The sequence below is a fragment of the Grampus griseus genome (assembly GCF_964374135.1).
Source record: "Grampus griseus genome assembly, chromosome: 19".
NCBI lineage: Eukaryota > Metazoa > Chordata > Mammalia > Artiodactyla > Delphinidae > Grampus > Grampus griseus.
The window spans coordinates 31,530,552-31,555,576 of NC_139013.1; the positions used below are offsets into that span (position 1 = coordinate 31,530,552).

General features: G+C 49.9%; 1 protein-coding gene across 1 annotated transcript; it reads left to right on the top strand.

Moving 5' to 3' along the window:
* Nucleotides 1-310: 310 nt before the first annotated feature.
* Nucleotides 311-24,331, top strand: ADGRG3 (adhesion G protein-coupled receptor G3; the record flags this gene model as incomplete). The annotated part of the gene is made up of 14 exons (XM_082677814.1): nucleotides 311-506; nucleotides 703-790; nucleotides 1,023-1,216; nucleotides 4,042-4,204; nucleotides 13,681-13,819; nucleotides 15,421-15,567; nucleotides 16,389-16,523; nucleotides 17,074-17,113; nucleotides 17,289-17,389; nucleotides 17,519-17,631; nucleotides 20,298-20,578; nucleotides 20,777-20,870; nucleotides 22,154-22,437; nucleotides 24,219-24,331. 14 exons carry the CDS (start codon nucleotides 311-313, stop codon nucleotides 24,329-24,331), a joined length of 2,088 nt encoding a protein of 695 aa, XP_082533940.1.
* Between the last annotated feature and the right edge of the window lie 694 nt (nucleotides 24,332-25,025).

The following is a 25,025-nucleotide window of genomic DNA, read 5'->3' on the forward strand; positions in this document are numbered from 1 at the left end:
AGAGGAGGAAACTGAGGCTCAGAGAGGCCCCCAGCTTGTGAAAGGAGGATCTGAGGTAAGAGTTCCTGACTCCAAAGCCTGGGCTCGCCGTCACTCCCCAGGGGCCTGCTTGGGTGCAGAGGCCTCTGTGGCCGCTGAACACCAGCCCCGCAGCACCCATCCAGACGAGGCCTTGGGAGCAGCACCCCTGGGTGGGTTCAGCAGCTCCTGCCGAGTCGGGCCCACTCTGCAGGTGGTCATGGGGCGGGGTGAGACTAGGAACACTGCCCGGTTGCACACACTCACCTTTCACAACCCAACCGATGGTGCCATGGAGCAGGAAGGGCGTGGGCGGGGCCACAGGAAGCGGCAACGCTGCGGCCACGGCGCGGGGTGGGGCCGGCTCATTAGAGCCTGGGAGCTGCGGGACGTGCAGCTGCGGGCCTCCGGCAGGCGTGGACCAGGCTGGCCAGGGATGGTGACCCGCGGGGCCCTGGGAGTCCTGCTCCTCCTGCACCTGGCCTCAGGTGAGCAGCCAGCCCCTTACGCCCTCCGGCCAAGCCTGGGAGACCCAGGGTCGGGGACAGGGAGGGCATGTCTGGAGCAGGTCCTCCGAGGAGCCCAGCTGACGGCCGCAGCACCTCCTCTGTCGTCGGGGTCAGTCCTGCTCTCCCGATAAACTTTGGTCAGCACTGGTCTCAGGTCCCCTTTGCTTCCCCACAGCGCCCTGGAGATGGGAGAGCATCGGGGGTGCGCCCACATTTCGTCCCTCAGGCTGCGGCTCCCCGACAGGCCTGGCTCTGGGACACGGGTGGGCCCAGGACAAATTCTTCTCCAGCTGGCCTCTGAGCTCCAGGGGAAGGCGGCTGGGACCCTCAAGGCTGAGGCCAGGCTGGGCCTGCACGGCCCTACCCGCACCCCGCCCACCCCGTTCCCCGTCACGCCGGCTCCCCTCCTTGTCTCCTCAGCGGTCCCCTGGTGCTCAGTCACCCAAGCCGAGAACAAGGCCCTCCCTGACCCTTCGCTCTCGGCCTTGCCCACAGCCAGGCGGTGGTTCTCCAGAGGCAGCTCGAGGGCGCCAGGCCTGGCCCTTGCCGTTCGGCTCCTGGCCCACCTGGCCAGCTCTCCCTGGCGCTCTGTGCCGTCTGCAGGGATGCCCTCGGGCAGAGGAAGCTGTGTTCTCCCCGTGCACCCATCTCCGAGCCTTGCCTGCTCCTACTGTTTCGCTCTTGGTTCAGTGAGTGGCCTGCATGCCTGTCCCCCACCCCTGTGTGTGTCCAGCATGCGGTCACACGGCTTTGCGTGTACGGACCGACCTCTTTTTGGGGCTTAAAAAAACCCTCGTCTCTTCAAATGTTGGGAGATTCAGCGAAAAGCAAAGTTTAGTCTGTGGCTCCAAAAAGTGTGAAAAATGGCCGGGCCGTCCCAGCGGGATGGCGGCAACACCTGATGGATTAATTAACTTCATAACCACTAGTGGCTCTTGCTCGATCTCATAAGGACCCTGGGCCCCTCACGAACGATGTAATTTTCTGGTCGGGCCTTGAAGGCTCCCCCGAGTGATGGAGTTTACCCTAAGGTGATGGGTGCTCTGGTTCAGCTGTTTAAACAGTGTGAGGAGCCCTGAGAGGTTTATGTCTAGAGGGAGGGCTCCTTTTTTTTTTTTTAATTCATTAATTAATTAATTTTTGGCTGCATTGGGTCTTTGTTGCTGAGCGTGGGCTTTTCTTTAGTTGTGGTGAGCGGGCTGCTCTTCTTTGCAGTGGCTTCTCATTGCGGAGCACCGGCTCTAGGTGCGCAGGTTTCAGTAGTTGTGGCACGTGGGCTCAGTAGTTGTGGCTCGCAGGCTCTAGAGCGCAGGCTCAGTAGTTGTGGTGCACGGGCTTAGCTGCTCTGCGGCACGTGGGATCTTCCCAGGCCAGGGCTTGAACCCGTGTCCACTGCATTGGCAGGCAGATTCTCAACCACTGCGCCACTAGGGAAGCCCGAGGCTCCTTCTTTTGTGGACATTTTGGGGCAGTTGCCATGTGTTCATTTTCTCTTTCATTCATTCATTCCAGAAGCGCTGGTGGAGCCCTCTACTCAGTGTCAGGCCCTGTGCTTATATACCATGTGGTCCCTGCCCTCAAGGGACTCACAGTCTAGCAGAGTGATGGGATGCTTCAAAAGAGTCCAGGGCATGGTGGGGGCCCAGAGGGAAGCAGACACACTCTTTAATAAAGGGATACTTTACCAAGGACGTGTCAGGGCTGGCACAAGGGACAAGAAGCTGTGGCTGTTGGCAGAGGGAAGCAGGCCACTGGTGGGGAGCCTTAGGGAGGGGCGAGTACTGCCCTGACCTCTGACCTCCTCGCCCCCCCCATATGAACCCAGATTGAGGTGGTCCTTGGAGGCCAACCTCTGGGGCAGAGCGGGATGGAGAAGAGTAGGGTGGGTCTGGAGGACCTCTCGCACACAGGCCTGGTTCAGGCTCTCCCTGTCTGGGCTAAATGCTTCTTCTAACGTCTTCCAAAAATAATTGCAAAAACTAAGTTTCATAATCTTCTCTGCACCAGGTACTTGCCAAGAACTTCACAAGCCCAACGGCCCTTGTGAAATTTCATGGCAGGCCAGGAGGGAGGCTCTGTTAACACCCACCGAGTTGCCCCCTGCACCCAGCACCCATGTGTGACCCCTCAGGCATACAGAGGGCTGGGATTACAAAGAGGATGGTGCCTTCCCCGGAGCTGACAGTTTCCTCCCCCTCTCTGCTCTTCTTCCCTCTTTTTCTCTTTTTCTCTTTCTCCTTCCTTCCCTCTTCTTTCTGTCTCCCTCCTCTGTTTAAAAAGCAAACATGGATGTTATTATGCACATGCTCATCCCTCATGTGATTTTTCCCATTAAACATGTCATGAATATCTTTACAGTCTAACAGAAAACTGAAGTTCCTTTACAAGCTACTTCAAACATTGTCACATATAGGGCTAATTATAAGATCCACTTGAAAATGTTATTTTTTTACCTACGTTTACCCTAACTTTGGTCTGCCATTATCTTTACCGTGTATTTTATTTTTGTCTTAAAATTTAACTAGTTTCATTGAATGTGAAAGTAATAGTGTGCCTAATTTTTTTTAAAAAATCAAACACTGGAGAAGGGTGTGAAAAAATGAAAAGTAAATGTCTCCCTGCCCATTTCACCCCCAGCTCCTGGTGGGCCAGTCAGAAACGTAAAGGTGCAGATTGTCAAGACCCAGCCCCACTGCCCCCATAAAGGGTACAAGAAAGCCGTCCATGGAAAAAGACATACACATAGATGCTCAAACTCCTTCTTAAATTAAAATGAAATTCCATTTTACCCCTCAAACTGGCAAAGATTTGAAAGTTTGGTAAAGTCTAGGACTGTGAACATGTGGGTAAATAGTCACTCTTACCCACTTTTGGTGCGAGTGTAAATAGGTGTAGCCATTTTAAGAAGGAAATTCGATAATACTTAGCAATTTTTAGAAGTTCATACTTTTTTTTTTTTTTTTTTTTTGCGGTCCGGGGGCCTCTCACTGTTGTGGCCTCTCCCGTTGCGGAGCACAGGCTCCGGATGCGCAGGCACAGCGGCCATGGCTCACGGGCCCAGCCGTTCCGCGGCATGTGGGATCTTCCCGGACCGGGGCACGAACCCGTGTCCCCTGCATCGGCAGGCGGACTCTCAACCACTGCGCCACCAGGGAAGCCCAGTTCATACATTTTGATACAGAAATTCAAGGATAGGAATGTTTTCTATGAATTCTTAACATAAGCTGACAAAGATGTAAGTAGCGTTATTCAAAATAGTAAACGAAACAAAACAAAAACACCCTAAGTGTTCACCAACAGGGGACCAATTGAAAAAGCATAACAACACCCGTATACTGAGATAGTATGCAAGTATATAAAGAATGAGATGGGTATGAGTCCAGCTCAGGTTCACACAGTTAGCGTAGAGGGATGGAACTGGGGTTGTAGTCCACACCACCAGACTCTGGAGCCTGAGCTCCCCTACCCGCTGCCTTCCCATGCAGCCCATTCACACTTTGCATCCCTCTCTTAGATCAGAAGAATTCCGCAACCACGCATGAGCAGTCAAGACAACCCTGCAAAGGACTCATCAATGCAATCCGATTTGACAACTTCGGCCTTAAGGACACTGCTAAGTGCTTCACAGCGTGTGCACTGTCAGGGAATGAACCCTGCAATCTGGGAAACTTGCAGAGGTAAAGGGCCCTCTGAGATGGAGAAGGAATCTGGGGGCTCTGGCAGGGGTGGAGTAGGGAGGCAGTTAAGAAGGGATGGAGCTATCAGCCCTTTTGGACCCAGAAGATGCTGCTCTCATCTTACCCTTCCACCTTGTTTGACACCCACATTCCCCCTGACCACCAAGACCCTATGATCTAGGGGATGCAGAGGTGAAATTAGCCCCTGTCCCTGTCATTGGGAGTTGTAGAGGGAGAGACATGGCCCCAAATGATGGTGATTCTAGAGTGTGATCATACAGAGGGTAGACAAGGCACCAGGTTAGCTCAGAGGAGGGAAATCTGCTAAGGCTTCACAGATGAGGCCACCCATGAATGGGTTTTGAAGACTGCATAGGAGATTTCCCATTGGACTCAAGCAGTGTTAGGGGATACAGGGAGAACTACAGTGCTTTGAACTGTGAAAGAGTAAAGTGCTGGGGATGGAGGCAACAATGGGGAGGTTGGGTGGGGGGGTTGGACTGGAAATCTAAGCAGGGACCAAAGTGTGAAGGATTGTGTAAACTATACCACTGCGGGAGGGGGCAGGGCAATGATACATTTTAAATACAGGAAGAGCATAGTCAACTTCGCATTTTTAGAAAGATGGCTCAGGCTTCAGGGAAGTATATGAGGGTGGTGATGTGACAAGAGACGTGAGCAGGTAGGATGCAACTGTGGTGGTCTGGGTAAGAGTGAGGGCTGAACAACCACCAGCACCACCACCAATTGGCACTGTGTACCTGGATAGGAGGGATGGGTCAGAGACATTGAATGATGTAGAATCAGTGCGATCAAGAGACTGATAAGACCAAGAGACCAAGAGATACTGGATTAAGGGAGAGGAAGGGCTTTGGAATACAGCATCTCCAAGAGTCACCTTCAAAAGATCTTTGCCTTTCTCCCCTCCTCTCCCTTCCAATCAGAGTTACCCATCCTCTTCTGGGATACTCAGGACAGGCTTGTATGCACTCAGTATATATTTGTGGGAGAAAATGAGTGAAAAGTTTATGTTCTCAGACTTGGTGTTAGCACAACAATCTGATTGAGTGCCATCACTTCAGTGGCCTGAAAAGGCTCCCATGAGTACCTGCAGCTGCTCCAGGAGCTTCGGATCTCCAAGCAGCTGTTCAGGAGGCTCCTCTTTGTGCTGCCTTATGGAGGGCTTAAACACCTTGGGGAAAGTAGGAGCTCTGACATCAGAAGATGTGGACTTGGTTCCCAACTCTATCACTTCACCAAGTTATCTCCTTTACCTTTACAACCCTGTGAGGTAGGTCCTGTTATCAACCCTTTTTTCAGATAAGAAAACTAAGGCTCCCATAGGTTAAATAACTTGCCCACGTTACACAACAGGTAGGTAGCAAAATCAAACATGAACCTAGGTCTGGAGGGCAGTAGGGGAGGTGTACAGTAATACAGACTAGGGTCAGACTGGCAGTGCTCAAAAGTGGAATTGGACTTTGGACAGGTTAACTTTCAGTTTCCTCATCTGTAAAATGGGGCTGAAATAATACCTGACTTGTAGAATACTGCAAAGATTAAATACATAATTCAGACACGTTAGCTGTTATCATTATCTTACCAGCATTGTCATTTCATTACTGTTGCAAAGCCTTTATTCTTGATCTCTCTCCTATACCTTCCTCCTGGGGTGGTTGTTGAGATTAAAGGAGATTATGCATGGAAAAGTTATTAGCAAATAATAGGAACTCAATAAATTTGAGTGTTCTTTATTTTCATGACTCTTTCTGATTATAAAAGTAATTTTATATATTTTTTTAATAAATTTATTTTATTTATTTATTTTTGGCTGCATTGGGTCTTTGTTGCTGCACGTGGGCTTTCTCTAGTTGCAGTGAGCGGGGGCTACTCTTTGTTGTGGTGTGCGGGCTTCTCATTGCAGTGGCTTCTCTTGTTGCGGAGCACAGGCTCTAGGTGTGTGGGCTTCAGTAGTTGTGGCACGAGGGCTCAGCAGTTGTGGCTCTCAGGCTCTAGAGCGCAGACTCAGTAGTTGTGGTGCATGGGCTTAGCTGCTCCACGGCATGTGGGATCTTCCCAGACCAGGGCTCCAACCCGTGTCTCCTGCATTGGCAGGCAGCTTCTTAACCACTGTGCCACCAGGGAAGTCCAGTAATTTTATTCTTCATAAAATATTTAGAAAGTAGCTATAAGAAGGAAAGTGGAAAATTCCCCTTCTTACTATCCAGAGATAATCATTATTTTCATTTTGGTATATTTCTTTAGATAGATAGATAGACAGATATGGATGGATATAGATAGCTATAGATAAATCACATACCTCATTTATCCATTCTACTATGTTGATGGATAGTAACATTTGGGTGGTCTCCAGTTTCTGGCTTATACAAAGAGTGTTGCCGTAAATATTTTTGTTCGTGTATTTTGGTGAATGTATGTATTTCTGTAAGGTATATTCCTAGGAGTGAAATTGGTGGGTCATAGGGCAGGCATGTGATTAGCTTTAATAGAAACCGCCTAACAGTTTTCCAAAGTTCTTGAACCAAATTTCACTCCCACAATCAGTGTATGATAGTTCTAGTTCCTTCACATCCTTGTCAACACTTGGTATTGTCTGCTTTTTCATTTTAGCCGTTCTGGCAAGTTTGTACTGTATCATATGGTGATTTTAATTATATTTGCCTGATTAAGTTTAACTTAATCTTTCATATATTTATTAGACATTTTGATATCCTCTTTGTGAAATGGCCTTTTAAGTCTTTGGCTTGTTTTATGGGGTTGTTTTAATTTTTCTGAGTGATCTTTAGGGGTTCTTTATACATTCTGGTTACATGTCTTTGCAAATAGATACACATGAATATGTTCTCCTTCATTGTGGATTGCCTCTTCATTCTCTTAGCGTTGTCTTTTGACTACAGACAGATATTCTTAATTTTAATGTAGTGTGATATACCAGATTTTTACGTTATAGTTAATGCTTTGGGGTCTTATTTAGGAAATGTTTGCTACCCCAGGATCATGAAGATACTCTTTGATGTTTTCTTCTCAAAGATTTATTGCTTTATCTTTCACGTTTGTCTCTATGATCCACTAAAAGAAAGTAAAATACTGTGGGAAACTCTTACTTTTCAGAATTTTCAGCTTAGCTAGTGCCTCTCAGACTATAGAGTCTCACAATTCTGAAAAATGTCTGGAGGAGAAATCAGCTGTACATTTGAGACCCTTCGAGTGCCCAGGTTTATTTCTTCACTCTCTGCACCGCCCCAACACCACCACCAAGACCACCAAATGCCCTGTTTATACTTGACAAAGTGCTCTTGTGCCTGTTTGCAATCCAAACCCAGCCACAGTCAACCACTGATCTGTCTGGGCATTTTATATAAGGAAACCGTACAACATGTTGTCTTTTGCATCTGGCCTTCTTCACTTAGCACGTTTTTGAGGTTCATTCATATTGTGACAGCAGGGCATTTTTTTTTTGCAGTACGCGGACCTCTCGCTGTTGTGGCCTCTCCCGTTGCGGAGCACAGGCTCCGGACGCGCAGGCCCAGCGGCCATGGCTCACGGGTCCAGCTGCTCCGTGGCATGTGGGATCCTCCCGGACCGGAGCACGAACCCGTGTCCCCTGCATCGGCAGGCGGACTCCCAACCACTGTGCCACCAGGGAAGCCCAGCAGGGCATTTTTTATGACCAACAGTGACCTCTATTCAGATGAAGCTCAAATTCCCAGCCTTTCGTCCATGCTTAGACAAAGGACATGCTTAGAATGAGCACATGTCCCCGGGGGAAGAAAAGCAACAGCAGATTTTCAGTTCATTTCTCTATGATGCTCCCTCTGCAGAATTTTAGCCCCTCTCTGCTTTAGCAGCTCTCTGATGGCGTTAAACAAATTATTTCTGTATTATATCTAGCTTTTCTATTTGTTCTCAGTGAGAGCATTGATCCATCACAAATAACTCCACCCTACTCAGAAGCAGAAGTCCAAAGCCTGAATTTTTTCCAAGAAAATCTATTTTGAGGTATAATATATATATATATATATATATACACACACACACACACACACACACACGACAGCAAAATGCATACATGTTAACGGTACAGATCAACAAAATTTTACATATGTATATACACATCCTTTAATTACCACCCACATTAAGCTATAAAACTTTTCTAGCCTCACAGAGGGGTCCCTCATGCTCCTTCCCCATCAACAGTGCCACATCATGGTAACCATTATTTTAAGTTCTATAACCAAGTATTGATTTTTCCTGTTCTCAAACTTCCTATAAATAGAATCACGTAGTGCATACTCTTTTGTGTCTGTCTTCTTTCCCTCATCTGTATGCCTGAGTTTCATCTTTTTTTGTTGTTTTGTTTTTTTTGTTTGGTTTCTTTAGTCTATCCATAGTTTGCCCTCATTGCTGCCGTATAGTATTCTGCAGTATTAATATACCACTATTTACTATCTCTTCTACTGTTGATGAGCATTTCCATTGTTCTGATTTGGGGCTGTCTTAGTTCAGGCTGCTGTAACAAAGTACCATAGCCTGGGTGGTTTAAAAACAGAAATTTATTTCTCACAGTTCTTTAGACTGGAAGTCTCAAATTGGGGTTGGGTTCTGGTGAGAACCCTCTTCTGGGCTGCAGAGTGCAGACATCTTGTACCTTCACATGGCAGAAAGAAGGATGAGAGAGCTCTCCGGGGTCTCTTTTATAAGGGTACTATCCCATTTATCTAGTGAATTACCTCCCGAAGTCCCCACTTCCTAATACTGTCACGTTGGGGGTTAGGATTGCAACATATGAATTCGATGGGGCAGGGACACAAACATTCAGTCCATAACAGGGGCTATTATGAATAAAGCTGCCATGAACATTTTTGTACATGATGAATTTTGGTAAGCACTGACATGGTGACTGTATCCATTTACACTCCCACCAGCAATGTGTGAGAGTTTGAGTTACCCCACATCCTTGTGATACTTGAGTCTTTTTTTTTTTTTTGCGGTATGCGGGCCTCTCACTGTTGCGGCCTCTCCTATTGCGGAACACAGGCTCCGGACGCGCAGGCTCAGCGGCCACGGCTCATGGGCCCAGCCACTCCGTGGCATGTGGGATCTTCCCGGACCGGGGCACGAACCCGTGTCCCCTGCATCGGCAGGCGGACTCTCAACCACTGCGCCACCAGGGAAGCCCAATAATTTGTTACTTTTTTATCATTGAGTAATATTCCATTGTAGGGACATACTTCATGTTTATTCATTCACCAATTGATGAACATTTGGATTGTTTCCAATTTGGGGTTATTACAAATAATGCTGCCATGAACATTTGAATTCAAGTCTTTGTGGACATACGTTTTCATTTCTTTGGGGTAAATACCTAGGAATGGAATTGCTGGTATATATAGGAAGTCCATGTTTAGCTTTATAAAAAACTGCCAAACTGATTCTCAAAGTGGCTATATCATTTGCTTTCCCATCAGCAGTATAAAAAGGCTATAGTTTCAGTACATTTTTGCAGTATTGTCAGTATTTTTGGTTATAGCCATTCCACTGAGTGTGGGTAGTATTTCACTTTAATTTGCATTTGACAAATGACTAATGATGTTGAGCACCTTTTCATGTGCTTATTATCCACTGGTGTATTTTCTTTGCTGAAATGATTATTCAGATCCTTCCCTCTTTTTTTTTTTTTTTTTTTCCCAGTACGTGGGCCTCTCACTGTTGTGGCCTCTCCTGTTGCGGAGCACAGGCTCCGGACACGCAGGCTCAGCGGCCATGGCTCACAGGCCCAGCCGCTCCGTGGCATATGGGATCTTCCCGGACCGGGGCACGAACCCGTGTCCCCTGCATCGGCTGGTGGACTCTCAACCACTGCGCCATCAGGGAAGCCCCTCTTCCCCTCTTTTTAAAAATTGGGTTGTCTTCTTATTATTGAGCTTTAAGAATTCTGTACGTAATCTGGATACAAGTCCTTTATCAGACGTATGATTTGCAAATATGTATTTTCTCCCAGTACATGTTTTGTCTTTTCATTTTCCTCATAGTGTCTTTTGAAGATCAAAAGCATTTAATTTTGATAAAATCCAACTTAAATTTAAAACATATCAAAGAAATGTTCATTTAGCCCACGGTTACAAAAGTTTTCCTCTAAGTTTTCTTCTCTATGTGTATGGTTTTAGCTCTTATAATTAGGTTCATTTTGCATTTGGAGTTCATTTTCTGTGCACAGTGTGAGGTAAATGTCTAACTTTATATTACTACTCTCATTTTGCATTTGGATATCTAGTGGTTTCGGCACTATTTATTAAAAAGACTATGCTTTGTTCATTGAATTGCATTTGGGAGGGCATTTCATTGAACAGCCAAATACAAGTTCCTGGAATGTCTTCTTCCCATTGAGATAGTAAACCAGAAACAAACGACGTTGCTGGGGGGAAATGTAGAGATTAATGCTGCCATGAAAGGCTTTAACGAAGCAGGAGTGATGGTGATACCTATTAACTCCATTTAACTCACCAGAAGTCAGGTGGATCTTGGAGAATGACTATGGACCGTCATTCACTTAATCAGGTGGTGAGTCTAATTGCAGCTACTGTCCCAGATGAGTATGTTTACACAAAGAAATCAACACAGCCCCTCACAATTGGTATACAGCTATAACGTGGCTAATGTTTTTTTCTCCGTACCATTTTTCAAGGACTGCCAGAGGTAGTTTGCTTTTGCTTGGCAGAGCCAAGAGTATAGAGCCACAGTGTCCCTCGGGGTTACATCACGTCTCATTGCTGTCATAAGATAGTTCACAGAGAACTCATTTATCTTGACATTCTACAGAGTCCACTGTATTGACAACATTATGCTGATTAGATCTGATGAGCAGAAAGTGGCAAGTTGTGAAGATGCCTTAGGAAGACATATGTGAACTAGAGGGTAAGAGACAAACTTCACAAGAATTCAGGGTCCCATCACCTCAGTGGATCTCCTGGACATTCAGAGGACTAGAGAATATCAATATATGCCCTCCAAGGTAAAAGACAAGTTGTTGAACCTCACACCACTTACAATGAAAAAATGTATCATGCAAACATGAACCAAAACATATCTGAATAGCTAAATCAATATCAGACAAAGAAGATGATCCTTAAATTGGTGTCAACTTTATAATTAAAAATGCAATTGTAGGGGCTTCCCTGGTGGTGCGGTGGTTGAGATTCTGCCTGCCGATGCAGGGGACACGGGTTCGTGCCCAGGTCCGCAAAGATCCCGCATGCCGCAGAGCGGCTGGGCCCGTGAGCCATGGCCGCTGAGCCTGCGCATCCAGAGCCTGTGCTTCGCAACAGGAGAGGCCACAACAGTGAGAGGCCCGCATACAGAAAAAAAAAAAAAAAATGCAACTGTACATCCATGGTTTAAACTTTTTGAATATATGTTACTTTTCACAACTAAAACAATTTTTTTAAGTGCTCTGAGAACAATTTTTTTTAAGTGCTCTGAGATCAGGAAATCTTCTCTCAAGAAGATAAATTCATGGGCTGTTTTGTAAGGCCAAGGAATTTTTTAAGTGCATGAGGTGAACTATATGTATTGTGAAATACAATTCTCTATTTTATTTGGTAACAATAAAAATCACAATACTTCTTCATTTAGATTTTTAAAAGATAAATAAAAAACTAGTATCAGTTGGTATAGCTCAATCAATGGATTTGGACAATCTCAACCCACTGTTTCTGGATGAATGTTCTAATTGCCTGAACCATCCAATCTTGTTTACACATATTTGCATGGTTTACTCTTTATATTTTACAATATTTTTTTCCTGTGGTTTCCTTGGAGTTTTATTCCTTGGTAACTGTGTTCCAAAAAATGATGTCAAAATAAAAGCCTCCCTTTTGCCTCCCTGGTAAGCCCTCCATAGCTACTCCTTTCCAGTAGCCTCGATCTGGCTCTATCTGCTCTTGTTCCCCTTCTATACCATTGCTACCTCAGCCTTCACCTGTTTAAAATTGCTTTAAAAAGGTGGGCAGCAAGTCTTAGGACCCCAGGCTTGGGAAAAGGGACTCTGGCCAAAGAGAAGTTTCAGCACCACGGAGAGCGCCAGGATAGGGACGTGGATGGGAAGGGGGACTTTGCTCACCCTAACTTTCTAGCCCATGGCAAGGGGGCTGCGGTAAAACAAATGGCAATTAAATTTGTGTTTATTTTATGTGTAAATTATGTGTTTCCAAGACCAGCTCAGTTCCCATAAATCAGTTCCCATACAGCTAAGTCTTCAACGGCTGAATTCCCAGTATTCATCTAGCACTCAATAAATGTGAGTTAGCCCTCACACCACACAGTGATCATCCCACAGTTTGGAATACTCAGAAGAATTTTTCTAAAGAAGATTTACAGAGACCAATAAGCACATGAAAAGGTGCTTAACATCATTAGTCACTAGAGAAATGCAAATTAAAACTGCAGTGAGATACCACTTCACACCCACTAGGATGGCTATAATTGCAAATGAAACAAAACAAAGTGAAAAACATCAAGTGTTGGCAAGAATCTGGAGAAACTGAAACCCTCATTCATTGGTGGTGGGAATATAAAATGGTGCAGCTGCTATGGAAAACAGTTTAACACTTCCTCAAGAAGTTAAACAGAATTAACACAGCAATTCTACTCCTAGGTATCCACCCAAAAGAATTAAAAACAAGTCTTCTAACAAAAGCTTTTACGTAAATACAAGCAGCTCTATTCACAATAGCCAAAAAGTGGAAACAATCCAAATGCCCATCAATGGTTAAATGTATAGACAAAATACGGTATATGCATACAAAGGAATTTTATTCATCCATAGAAAGGAATGAAATACGTATACATGCTACAACATAGATAAACCTTGAAAACATGCTAAGTGAAAGAAGCCAGACACAAAAGACCAGATATCATATAATTCCATTTATATGAAATGTCCAGTATAAGCAAATTCATAGATTAGTGGTTGCCAGAGGCTGGGGGAAGAGTAACTGCTTAATGGGTTCAGGGTTTCCTTTTGAGGTGATGGACATGTTCTGGAACTAGATAGCAAAGATGGTTTCACACATTGTGAATGTATTTAATGCCACTGAATTGCACACTTTAAAATGATTAAAATACATTTTGTATTTTATTTTATTTTGTATTTTATGTATACATGTATACATAAAATACAAAGTACATTGTAATGTATTTTGTTACAAAAAAAGAGAAATACATAAAATACTCAGAGGGGCCACTGGCTCCGGAATCCCTCAGAACCAGCATGAATCACTCCCGTGCCACCCCTCTCCTCCTGCAGCATCCCGGGTCTTCCCTTTGATATTCGGGGTCACCTCTCCTACACCAGGAGCCTGATGATTGCTGCGCATGGTATCTCTCCTCCCGTCATCCAGGTGAATGGACTGAGTGAGTGGGTAACTCAGCCTGCAAGACCCTGTCTTCTCTTGCAGATACTGGCTGAACTATGAGATCCATCTGGTGGAGAAGAGTCTGACAGAGACGGTGAATATGGATTTTTTGAAGGCTCTTGTCAAGAACATCAACACCAACATCTCAGAAGACCTGCACTTCTCTCTGACCCCCTCTCAGGTGAAGGCTTCCCCCCATCCCCACTGGCTGGTCCTGGTCCTACTTTCCTCAGGCATATTTTTCTGAGAGTCATGGTCTGTGCTTGGTGCCCATCAACAGTTATCCATCCCATGTCCCGTTTAGTAGTTCTCTGCCACCTGGCTAATGGGTGCTGTGAGTTAATTGGTTGAGTGGATCCTGGTAATATATTACCCAGGGTGCTAGGATGAGACCTTCAGAAGATCACCGAATCGAGAGTCAGGATTCTAGCCCTGGACTTCCCACCACCTGATTAGGTGTCCTCCAGGAAATCCCCTCCCCTCTCTGGGCCCCTGAGTCCTCATCTGTAAAATGAGCTCGAAGGCTCCTCCAAAGTCTGAGGTTCCCTTGAACTCTTCCACCAGGGGACACATTAGAAACCAGGTAAAGGCACTTGTAGAGGTGCTGCAAAGGGTTAACGGGCAGACTCTGGGTTTACATAGGTCTGGATTCAAATCCCAGTTCCGCCCCTTACCAGCTATTGTGATATTGGGCAAATTACCTAACTTTTCTGAGCCTTGGTTTCCCCATCTGTAAAATGGGGATGGTATTGCCCACTTTCAAGGTTGTCAGAGGGAGCAAATGAAATAACTCACCGGGAATGCTTGGTGCAGCAAGGGCACAGCCTCACTTAAGGCATAAAGCTGAGGGTGGAAGTTTGGGCAGCAGGGAAGTGGTCTATCGTGGAGGGATTTTAGGTCTGCCTGGAGAAGGGGAGATGGAAGATGGACGGGACCTTTCTCAACCCTTTATCACGTCACCCCAGCAGCTGAGCCCTCTGCGTGGGGTAGGCACCGGCCTGTGAAATCAATCACATGTCCTTTTGACAAGGTTCTGGATTGGGAAGCAGAAAGTTGAGGCTCTCGGCTACAACACTTAGCGCCCCCTGTTCCAATGCCCATGGGATGCTTTTGAGGCAGGACCAGGTGGGACCAGGCTACAGTCCCAGGGGGAGCAATGAGGTCAGAGAATGAACAAAACACGCTTCGCAACTATCAGTAAAATTTAGTTTAATATTTTGACCATTCTTAGCTTTTACAAAATGTGTTGTTGTTGGGTGAGGGTGGGTATCACATTCAGTGTGAATTCTTGTGTCCTCCCTCTCGGCCCTTGCTGTCTCCCTTCCTGATGGCCTTACGCTTTCCATTTATCCCTGAGTTGGAAAATAGACACTGTCCCCATAGCCGTATGTCAGCACAACGGGGGTCAGGACTCTGGCCAAAAGCACCACAACTGACCCTCTCTAACACTTGCAAACTGACCTGTCCAGGTGTCGCCCCTTCACAGCCCACTTTCAACCTGATGGGTGGCCGCGCGGGCATCTTACTGGCTCCATTCTCCATATTGGGAAAACCGAGGCTCCACAAGGGCTGTGATTTGGCCAGGAGCTCACAGCCTGGACAGAGCAGGGCTAGGACCGTGCCCCCAGGTGTCCTGCCTCTCAGAGTTGTCCTCGGTCCTCAGTGCTGCCCCACCACCCAGCATGCCTGTTTCTCCTTCCACCTGGGGGAGGGGTGGGCAGGACCTGTGTTGGGGGCTGGGCTCCTCAGGGAAAGACAGAGCGGCTGGGTCTGTGGTTGCAGATTCCGAAGCAGGTGACAGAGGACGAGCACCGGCACACTGACAGAGTCCGGCTGCCCAGGAGCCTTTTTGGATCCTTGCAGGGCAGCAGGCCAATGGTTCGGTTGGCCATAACCATCCTGGATATTGGTTCAGGGAATGTCTTCAAGGTGAGGAGAGGCTCAGGGTGGCTGAGGTTCCATGCTTGGTTAAGCAGGACATGCTTGCCCTCTCTGGAGTCTTTGCTGAGGGGCCCGATGGGGATGGAGGAGGTGAGGAGCCTCTGGAGGGTGCCTAAAGCAGCCGAGGCCATCCCAGACCCCTGTCTCTAGGGTCTGTGGACTGCGGGCTCATGCCGGTTATTCACGCTCCGCTGTTTGGACTGCCCACACCTGTGCCCTTGGACTCCTGTGTGTGTATCCCAAGTGTGTTCATGACCCCTGTGTGGCCTCGTGCATGCACAAACATGTATCTCCTTCCTTATTCCTGGTGCGCACGTAATCACGTGTGCTGGTGTGACCATGTTCACATGAGCAAGTGTACCCAGGCCCTTGCAAATTTGTACCAGGCGTGTCCCCAGAGGTGTGTCTCCACTCCCATGGGGACATGTGTATCCCTGAGTGCTGATGTGGGCAGGTGCGCCCCACCTGTAGGCACCACTGCCCTCCGTTTCCCGGCTGATCTTCCTTCTAAGCCTGCACTCCAGTTAAGAGGGCGGAGGAGGCCTGGAGACCAGCAATGGAGAGCCATCAGGTACACGGCTTTGCAGCCGTTTGGCCTGGAGGGTAGGGCCCGCCCTGGCCCAGCTGGAGCAGACTACAGAGAGCAGCAGGAAGAAGGTCGCCCATGACTCCCTGCCCCCTGTTCCCCCGGCCCCAGACTTTGCCCTCCAGGCAAGGGCCACAAGCCCTAGAGGCTCCCAGGAGCCCTGAGAAGGGCTGGGTTGGGGCAGCCGCTCGTGCAGTCTGGCCTCACCCGTGTCCCTCCACAGGGCCCTCGGCTCAGCCTAGAGGATGGCAGCAGCGTGTTGAACAATCGCGTGGTGGGCTTGAGTTTGGGTCATATAAACGTCACCGGCCTGGCTGAGCCTTTGGAGATCACCTTCTCCCACCAGCACCAGCCTCCTGTGAGTCCCCCACCCTGGCCTGGCAGCTCCTGAGGGGCAGACATGTGGGTGGGCACCCCTGGGCATAGGGGCAGACACACACGGACTCTGCACACCCCACGCTCCCACATCCACCTGGGTTTACATAGGTCTGGATTCAAATCCAGACACACAATTGTGCCCAGGGACACACGCCCACCCTGTGCACGCATGTCTCCACATGCCTCCCCGACACCCTCCGCTCCTGTGCTCACAGAGATGCCCAGGGGACCTGGCAAACACACGTGCACGCGCACGTTGCCCACACACACGCTCCCCTAAAGGCACGTGCCTGCAGACATGCGCCCCTGCCAGCCACAGCCCCGCACCTCTTCACACCCCCGACGCGCTGACCCAGGATACATCAAACGCTTCGCGTTCCTGTGTGACCACAGGCTGAGACTTGCTTCTACCTAATGCGTGCCTGTGCTGAGACCCAGAGCACACTGTCTTCTCCCCCTCCCCGTCCTACCCTCCTCTCCCCTCTCCCAACTTCCCCTGCCTCGCCCCGACTCCCAATCTCTGGTTTCAGAACATGACCCTCAGCTGTGTATTCTGGGACGTGACTAAAGGTAGGGCCTGGAGGATCTTCCCTGGGTAAGATGGGCAGAGGGTAAGGGCTCCTTAGGGGACAGGACTCCAACCGCAGGGCCCCTCCCCTCTTTCTTTCCTCTCTTTCCCTGCCTTCCCCTCCCCTCTGCTTCCCTATATTCCCGGCCCCTCCCCTAGGCTCCCTCTCCTCCCCAGGGTCGTCAGGAGACTGGGCTTCCAAGGGCTGCTCCACAGACGTCGGAGTCAATAGGACCATCTGCCGCTGTGACCACCTGACCTTCTTCGCCTTGCTGCTGGTAATGGCGCGCCACCCCGCCCCCCGCCATCCTAGCAATTCTGGAAGTGCCAAGGCTCCCGGCCCAGGGAGGAGGCTGCCTGGCCTGGTCTCCAACTGATAGGATTCTTATTTGGGGGATCGTCCACAGAGGCCGATCTTGGACCAAGTCACCGTAAAGACCCTCACACGCATTTCCCAGGCTGGCTGCGGAACCTCCATGATCTTCCTGGCCTTCACTGTTGTCCTCTACGCTTTCCTGAGGTGGGTCACCCCATCCCCACCCCACATCTCCCTCCTGCCCTCAAGGGCGGCAGCAGGGCAGGGTAGAAACCAGCAGGGTAGTGTTAGTCATGCAGCACTATACTGACATTTTCTCCAAACCTCCGTTTCCTCACCTATAAAATGGGATTGGAGGTTGAAATGTGTCTGGCTATTTCAGTTACAAGTGGCAGAAGCTCAACTCAGATTGGCTTAAACATAATAGGTAATGTGTGGTTCACAGAACTGAAAAGCCCAAGGTGAGCTCACTTCAGGTGATGTTGGATCCAGGGGCTCAAAAGATGTCCCCAGGACTTGGTGTCCCTCTGATTCTCAAAACTTTGCTTTCTCCTTTGTCAGTCATGTCAGGCAACTTCTCCATACTCAGGGGCCTTGGGGAGCCCCAGGCTTGCATCATAGCTTCTTAGCTGCCTGGACAGCTAATATTCTAAACTAAGGCCCAGAATTGACGTTTCTAAAAAAACTTTATTGGACTTCTCTGATGGCACAGTGGTTAGGAATCCGCCTGCCAACGCAGGGGACACGGGTTCGAGCCCTGGTCCGGGAGGATCCCACATGCCGCGGAGCAACTAAGCCCGTGCGCCACAACTACTGAGCCTGCACTCCAGAGCCCAAGAGCCACAACTACTGAGCCCTCATGCCACAACTACTGTAGCCCGCGCACCTAGAGCCCATGCTCCGTAACAAGAGAAGCCACCTCAATGAGAAGCCTGCGCACCACAACGAAGAGTAGCCCCTGCTCGCTGCAACTAGAGAAAGCCCACGCGCAGCAACAAAGACCCAGTGCAGCCAAAAGTAAAAATACATAAATAAATAAATTAAAAAATTTTTATTTTGAAATAATTATAGGCTAACAGGAGCTTGCAAAAATAGTACCTAGAGTCCCATGGTTCCTTCATCCAGCTTTCCTCAGTGATGACATTTTCTATAACTGTAGTACAATATAAAACCAGGAGATTGACATTGGTACAGCACTGCTAACAAGACTACAGAGCTCATTCAGTTTTCACCATTTTCCACATGCACTCAATTGTGTGTGTGTGCGCATGTCCACACATGCACACAGGACTGGCTATATCATTTGTAGGGCCCAGTCCAAAATGAAAATATGTAGCCCGTTGCTCAAAAATTATTAAGAATTTCAAGATGGTGACAGCAGAGCATTAAAACGAGCATAGGGCCCTTCTGAGTGCAGGGGCCTGCAGAGGTCATACACCAAGGAAGCTGACCCTGTGCATGTCCTGTGTGTGTGTGTGTATATATGTCTATGCAGTTTTATCCCATGTATACCAGAGTTGAGTTATACTGGTCTAACTTAGGCCATGTGCCCATGACTGAACACGCCACTGTGGTGAAAGGATGAATTACACTGATTGGTCAGGCCACCCTAGTGCCTGCTCTTGGGTTTGAGAGTGCATGGCTGAGAGTGGGGAAGGGTGCTCCCAAGGGAAACCTGGGGCTGTTTCTGGAAGAAGGAGGAGCAGAAACATCAGAGGCTACTGCAGCCTGTGCCCAGGCCCCGGCCATGGCGGAGGGAGCCACAGGAACTGCCAGCCTCAAGAAGCCTGTGGGAGCAGCCCCACGGCTGGCCTCCCGACCCACGACGGGCCTGGAGCAGCCCTTGGTCTCCTGACTCCCGGTCTGGGGTCCTCCCACTGCCTTCCTGCACATGCTGGCACTGTCTGGCCCTGGGCTGAGGCCCCCACCAGCCCCGCCCACTCCATCTCGGACCGAACTGTGAGTGTAAGTGGTGCCGGCCCTGCCCGCATCCCCCGAGCCCTGGCCGAATACAAGCTGAGCATGACTTGCCAGCTGGCTGCACTGCTGGACCCTGTGAGACGGGCTCGGAGCACCAGGAGGAGCCGTCAGCCTCTCCCAGGGGCGGGGCCTGGCATCTCAGGTGAGGTGGACATTATCCCTCACGCCCACTCCAGGCAGCCCTGAGCTCCCACCCCTCCAGTGAGAGTCCTTTGGGAGCTGATTTGCTAGGAATTCGCAGTGGGAACTCCACAGAGGGGGAAGTGAGCCCTGGGAAGAAGCCCTGGACTGGGAGTCTGGAGCCCCTGCCCTGTGCTGTGACTCTGAGTCCCTGTTCCTCTCTGAGCCTCCCCCTCCCTACTAAGTTCTAGGCTTCATACATCCATGCCCTGTCTGCCCACTCACTCAACCAATGCAGGGCTTCCTCCTGCTTATTGTGTTAGGCCCCAGGTCAAAGCCTGGGGAGAGATGGAAATAAGGGGTGGGTGGAGAGTTACGCTGCGCTCACTCCTGGGAAACTTCCAAATAAGCCTGGGATAAGTGACGTTCAGAGACAGCCTTCCCAGAAAGAAACACCCAAGGGGGATTTTGAAGGTGAAGCAGGGAACGGCATTGAGAGCAGAGGGAAGAGTGTGGGCAAGTCCGGGAGGCGTAGAGAAGCAGAATGCATTTAGGGAATTGCCAATTAGGTAGTTTGGCTCAAGCGTGGAGTCAAGGGATGAAGCCAACAGGATCCAGAATCCACAGGGCCCTACGGGTCGTGAGAGGGCTCGTGGACTTGAACTGGAATGTTCTCACACGCTGGTTGCTGGCAGGGATGGAACAGAGGTGATCGGACGGAGAGGCCTGGGTGCCCCCTTGCAGCCTCTCACTGGCCCTTCTCGCCCCAGGTTTTCCCGGCAGAAGTTGAACTCCGAAGATGTCCCCAAGATCCACGTGGCCTTGAGCGTCAGCTTATTTCTCCTGAATCTGGCCTTCTTCATCAATGTGGGGTACGGCCTGAAGGGGTCCGATGCTGCCTGTTGGGCCCGGGGGGCCGTCTTCCACTATTTCCTGCTCTGTGCCTTCACCTGGATGGGCCTGGAAGCCTTCCACCTCTACCTGCTCGTCATCAAGGTCTTTAACACCTACTTCGGGCACTACTTCCTGAAGCTGAGCCTCGTGGGCTGGGGTAGGTGCCGCTTGGCCAGGCAGAGGGGATGGCTGACTCTGGAAGACGCAGCAAGGGGACCAGCCTGGGGCGAGGGAGGGGCAGCTCCCTCTCTGATTGGCTCAGAGCTCGAGGGATGGACAGCTGGAGGGGGATTTGGAGGAGGACGTGCCAAGGGAGCCCCAGCAATGCCATACCTCCTCCTCCCCTTGCCCCCAGGCCTGCCTGCCCTAATAGTCATCGGCACTGGGAGCGCCAACAGCTATGGCCCCTACGCCATCCGTGACGAGAAGAACACCACCACGCTGGAGCTGTGAGTGCTGGCTGTGGAAGCTGCGGTGGCCTCAGGGTCCTGGGGGCCAGAAGGAGGTGGAGGTGGGGAGAGGAGGGAATCCTGGGAAGAGAGACGAGTAAGTCAAAGCAAAGGATCCTCAGATCCAGCTAGCGCACGGCCTGCAGGGGTAAACTGAGGCCCAGAGAGAGCAAGTACAATGAGAGAGGGGGTGAGAAGGAGAGAGAACCGGACCAGGAGGCAGGATGCCTTGCTCTAGCCTGGGTCACCACAGCCTATATAGCACCTTTGGGCAAATTTTAAAAGGTACCCCCCCATCCCTCTGACCTGCCATGCCAGGTGCTCAGCCTGGTGAGTGGAGGGTGAGTTGGATCTCAGCCCCCACCTGCCCCCCAGCCAGGTGCCCTTGTGCAGGGCACAACCTGCCCAATATTTGCAGCAGCCCTGATTCCACCCAGACTCTGTCTCTGAGTAGCTGTGTGACCTTGGGCAAGCCTGTCCCCTTCCAGAGCCTCGGTCTCCTCATCTGTACAATGGGGGACTGATCCACAGGCTCTTTTGGGCTTTCACTCCTGCAGTGCAGGGAACAGGGGAGCTGAGCTGAGCCTCTCCCAGGGTACCTGCCTGAGGCCCATGGTTCTGTGCTAAGAAGAGCTGGTGGGGCCTTGGTCCTGTCCCCAGGGCCTCAAATGCAGAGTCCCAGGGGCCAGGCAGGGAACATAAGTACACGCAGCGGCCTGGGTGGGCACAGCGACAGACTGGCAATCACGTGCCAGTCTAATGGGCAGCTGACTACTGTCCCTCCGGAGGGCATCCACAGAGCTGCCAGCTGTATGGTTTTATAAGAGAAGCAGAAATCTGGATATTTCAGGAATTCCCTGGCGGTCCAGTGGTTAGGACTTGGTGCTTTCACTGCCAGGGCCTGGGTTCAATCCCTGTTCAGGGAATTAAGATTCCACACGCTGTGTGGCGTGGCCAAAAAAAAAAAAAAAAAAAAATTTGGATGTTTATGCCAAACATTTCACTTTTAAAAGGTGGTCATTAATTCAATTTTTTTTTTCTCACAACATAATGTGGGGTGAACGAAACATGTCTTTGGGACAGAACTGGCCTTTTACACTCACTGGTCTAAAGAGACAGCAGCCTGGAGCCTTGTGACAGCCCCTCCCCCGGGAGAGTGGGGAATGGATGGGTGGAGATGGGAGAAGGCATCTTTTTGGTCAGAGAAGATCTGGCAGGGAGACAGCCCAGGGCTTGCTCTCAGGAGACTTCCTCTGGTCCTAACGGCCATCCGCCTCCTCCAGGTGCTGGTTCTGTGAGAAAACTGCCACCTCTGCGCTCTACGTCACTGTCCACGGCTATTTCCTCATCACCTTCCTCTTCAGCGCCGTGGTCCTGGGCCTGGTGGCCTTGAAGATCTTCACTCTGTCGAGTGCCACAGCGGGCAAGGAGAAGCGGCAGCACTGGAAGGGGGTCCTCACCCTGCTGGGCCTCTCGAGCCTGGTGGGCATGAGCTGGGGGCTGGCCATCCTCACACCCCTAGGCCTGTCCACCACCTACGTCTTTGCACTGTTCACGTCTCTGCAAGGTGAGGCTCCTGGGCCAGGGAGGTGACGAGCTGCCTCGCCTGCACCAGGGGGTGTTGGGGGGCTTTGGGGGGAGGGGGTAGATGGCAAGAAACAGGATGCTACTCAGGCTCGCTCAAGTCCAGGGCACTGATTTTAAATATCCAAGGCTCCCCCAAGGACCCCAGGACAGGAAGCCTGGCTGACCTCATGGGAGCTGGTAGCAGGGTCAGGAAAAGCCACCCAAACCAAAGCAGATACTTCCCCATCTTTTTCTCTGGAGTCACACGTAGTCTCTCACCTTCCCTCTGTGGAAGCTTCTTCATTCTTCTCTCCACTGGCCCATTCCTACCCATGGCCCCCAACTGGCTGCCCAATATGGCCCCCTCATCCCTATGTGACCTTCCAAGTCTAGTGACCATGGTCTGCTTCAGTCTCTTCCATGTTCTTAGGAGAGTCAAGGATCTGACGGGGCCATCTTGGGTCAGGTGTCCATGTCTGGTCCAATCATCTGTGACCAGGAGGGCGGGATCATGTGATGTGAAGGCCACGTGACACAAACAGAATCTCTAAGGGGCTGTGAAGGCAGGAAGCAAATGGTTAGTGGAGGAAGTGCTTGCTACGTCTGCTCCCTGCTCCCGCGGGGTTCTTTCTCTGATACCCAGCAAAGGGGCAGGCGCCCAGGGTGCGTGTGGGACACGGTTTCCCCGCCCCCACCTGTCCTCTTTGTTCCTCATACCCCTGTTTCATACACGCAACTTAAAGAAGCATCACAGCCTGACTGTGAAGAGAGGAATGACAAGGAGTTACTAGGAACCGAGGGGTCCTAGATCCAGCAGGTGCAAGCCCACAAGAACAGGGCTGGCTCCCAGTGCCTCACAAGACTACATGGCACCATGGTTGGCAGCACTTGGGGACAAGCAGACCGGGGTTCAAATCCCACCTCCACTCACCACCCCAGCAAGTCACTCAGCTCCTCTGATCCAGTCACCTGTACAGCTGGGATAATTCCAGTACTTTTCTCGCCAGATTTCATGATGAATAACTGAGATAATGTGTGTGTGTAATACAGGAGACCTTCAATATATGGGAACTATGTTAACAACAACAGAAGTCGTTATTATTAGGCCACCAGAGACTGTCCCCAGATGAAGAATTATGAGTCCACCTCTGAAAATTCCCAGGGGTTACGGCTTGGAGAGGGATGCACCTTGAAACTGTGGATTATGTCATTATCCTTTCTGAGGTTACCCATCATAGTTAAGTCTGAACACTTCACCGCACTGAGTTATTTCAACTGAGTGTAACTCAGTATTTCTCTCTTCTTCCCAAACAGAGCCCTCAGCCCACTTTAACTGCCCTTGAACTCTTCTCAATATTTTTTATTGTTGTGTAGGGTTTTAGTTCTACATTTTTTTTTTAAAGAAACACAAAGATTTTTACTTTTCTATCAATTTCTGTACTTACTACAATTTTCATACCTCACGTCTTCCCTTTTCTTCTTGCTGAAGCACATCCTGCAATAATCCTCTATAAGAGGGGCAGTGGTAGTTGTCTTGCATGTCTGAAAATTCCTTCATTTCGGTCTTTCTTTTATGAGATAGCTGTGTGTATAGATTTTATTTCGAGGACTCTGGATTTCATTCTCAAGTTATCTGTTTGGTTCTTTTTCAGGAGTAGGTTTCATTTTTTGTCTGATTTTTCTATACATTCTTGAACTTTTACAGTGGAGCGATTCCTCCTCTGAGTGGCCGCCAGCCCAGGCCCCACCCCAGGCTCACTGAGGCCCTCTCCTCCCTGACAGGTGTCTTCATCTTCTGCTGGTTTGTTGTTCTCTACTTCCCAAGACAGAGCACCGTGACCTCGTCTTCTGGCACTGCCCGGGCTGACCAGACCCTCACCGTGTCTCATGAATAGCGGGCTGCCATGTGGCCAGGCTGGGGCTGGCCTGCACTCTGGACTCAGCTCTGATTTGCTGAGTGACCTTGGTGGGAGGGAAGAGGTGCTCCCTGCTTCCTTCTGGGCCTCAGCGCCCTTCTCTGTACAATAGGACTGGGGAGCAAGGGGATGGGAACCAGGTTGGACCATGTGGCCTCAAAGGTCTTATCCAGATACACCTATGGGTCTGAGAGTTCACAGATCCAGGATGGCAGGAGTCTCAAATCCCTGTAATCCTAAAACCCTGCCGGCACGCCCACCCCCTGCCTTCAGAGCAAAGCGGCCTTCTGGTCTCAGGAAGGGCCTGAGCCCAAATAAGGAAGTCTGTCATTGGCCTCTTGAAGGAGCCCCCAGCTGCTCCCCTCCCTTCCTTCCCCTTGTCACTGCCCTCCCACAACTCCACCCTCTGGCCGGGCACCTGGGGGGCCCTCAGGGCCACCATCCCCTCAGGCACTGGGGCAGTTGTAGACTGGAGGTTTGTTGCCTGGTGGGGGGGGGGAGTGGGGTTTGGTCCTCGCACCCAGGCTGCCCCTGGTCTCAGCCACTCACCAGGGCCCATCCTCATGGAAGACCCCCTACCGTTCAGGGGGCTGCCAGCCCTCCAAGTGTTGGGGACACCGAATATCAAAGAATGCCACTTACTCAGTAGGTGGGATACGTCAAGCAAGCCCCC